This window comes from Laccaria bicolor, genomic scaffold (genome assembly GCF_000143565.1).
Source record: "Laccaria bicolor S238N-H82 LACBIscaffold_7 genomic scaffold, whole genome shotgun sequence".
Taxonomy (NCBI): Eukaryota; Fungi; Basidiomycota; class Agaricomycetes; order Agaricales; family Hydnangiaceae; genus Laccaria; species Laccaria bicolor.
In genome coordinates this window covers 679,332-680,207 of record NW_001889878.1, presented here as the reverse complement: position 1 = coordinate 680,207, position 876 = coordinate 679,332, and the positions used below count along the sequence as shown (strand labels likewise).

General features: G+C 55.6%; 1 protein-coding gene across 1 annotated transcript in view; it reads right to left on the bottom strand.

Annotated features, from left to right (window-relative positions):
* Window positions 1–471, bottom strand: part of LACBIDRAFT_325295 (uncharacterized protein) — a gene marked incomplete at both ends in the record, with an annotated part of 2,821 nt that extends 2,350 nt beyond the window's left edge. The window contains one exon of the mRNA XM_001878754.1: window positions 79–471. Coding sequence (XP_001878789.1) covers window positions 79–471 — 393 coding nt within the window. The remainder of the gene's footprint in view (window positions 1–78) is intronic.
* Between the last annotated feature and the right edge of the window lie 405 nt (window positions 472–876).

The window sequence follows — 876 nt, the reverse complement described above, 5'->3', positions numbered from 1 at the left end:
CATCCTGCTTGCCCTTCTCTTTGACATCCGGCTTCACTTCTTCACCTGCGGCTTCTTTGACCTCGCTTTCTTCCTCACGATCTTCACTTGGGCATCTCCCCCGGAGACTGCGGCCGTTTCAAGATCCTGCAACCCCTTTTGGATCTCGTCTTCGACCTCACTGTCGGTGTCCTTTTTCTTGGTTACTGCATATGTGCAGGTCGTCTTACCCGTACTGCAGGTGAAGCAGGATCCTTGTTGTGGGGGGGAACGGATAGCGCATGGAACAATGTCTCGATCTTGGCGTTTGCTGCAGGCCTCACAGGGGATATCCGCAAGCTGATAATTGCCTTTCGCAATGGCGGCATTCTGATTTGCAAGACGTTCGGCAGTTTTGGCTTGCCTTAAAGCGGCCATGGCGGTCTTGGGAGGACCGGCGTCGGGGTCTAACTTGGGCCTTCGGATGAGACTGAAGCCGGCACTGGGTGTCATGCGGGAGAAATGGGGCTGGGACTTGGGTTTAACCGCCTTTGCTTCCCCACCAACCGGTCGAAGTGACTCCGACTTCGGCTTCAATGTTTCCTCATCACTGCTGTTGATGAACTCCGCGCTCACGACTCTGGTCTTCTTTGGCCTGGCTTCGATCGAGTCCCCTTTTCTTTTTTTGCTTTGGACTGGGGCAGCGGTGTCGTTAGGCTGGGTGCTGGACCCGGCCTCGGGTTTCCTTCGCCCAGACTTCGTCTTACTCTTGGACTTCGTTTCAGCCGCTGGCACAGGATCGGTTGATTTTGCCCGACGTGTTGGTTTTGTTGGGGCCGGGAGCGATGATGAAGCTGTCGGTACCGGCAATGGGGGAGTTGGGACTGTGACTGGGAGCAATGAATCGGTCGAAGATGG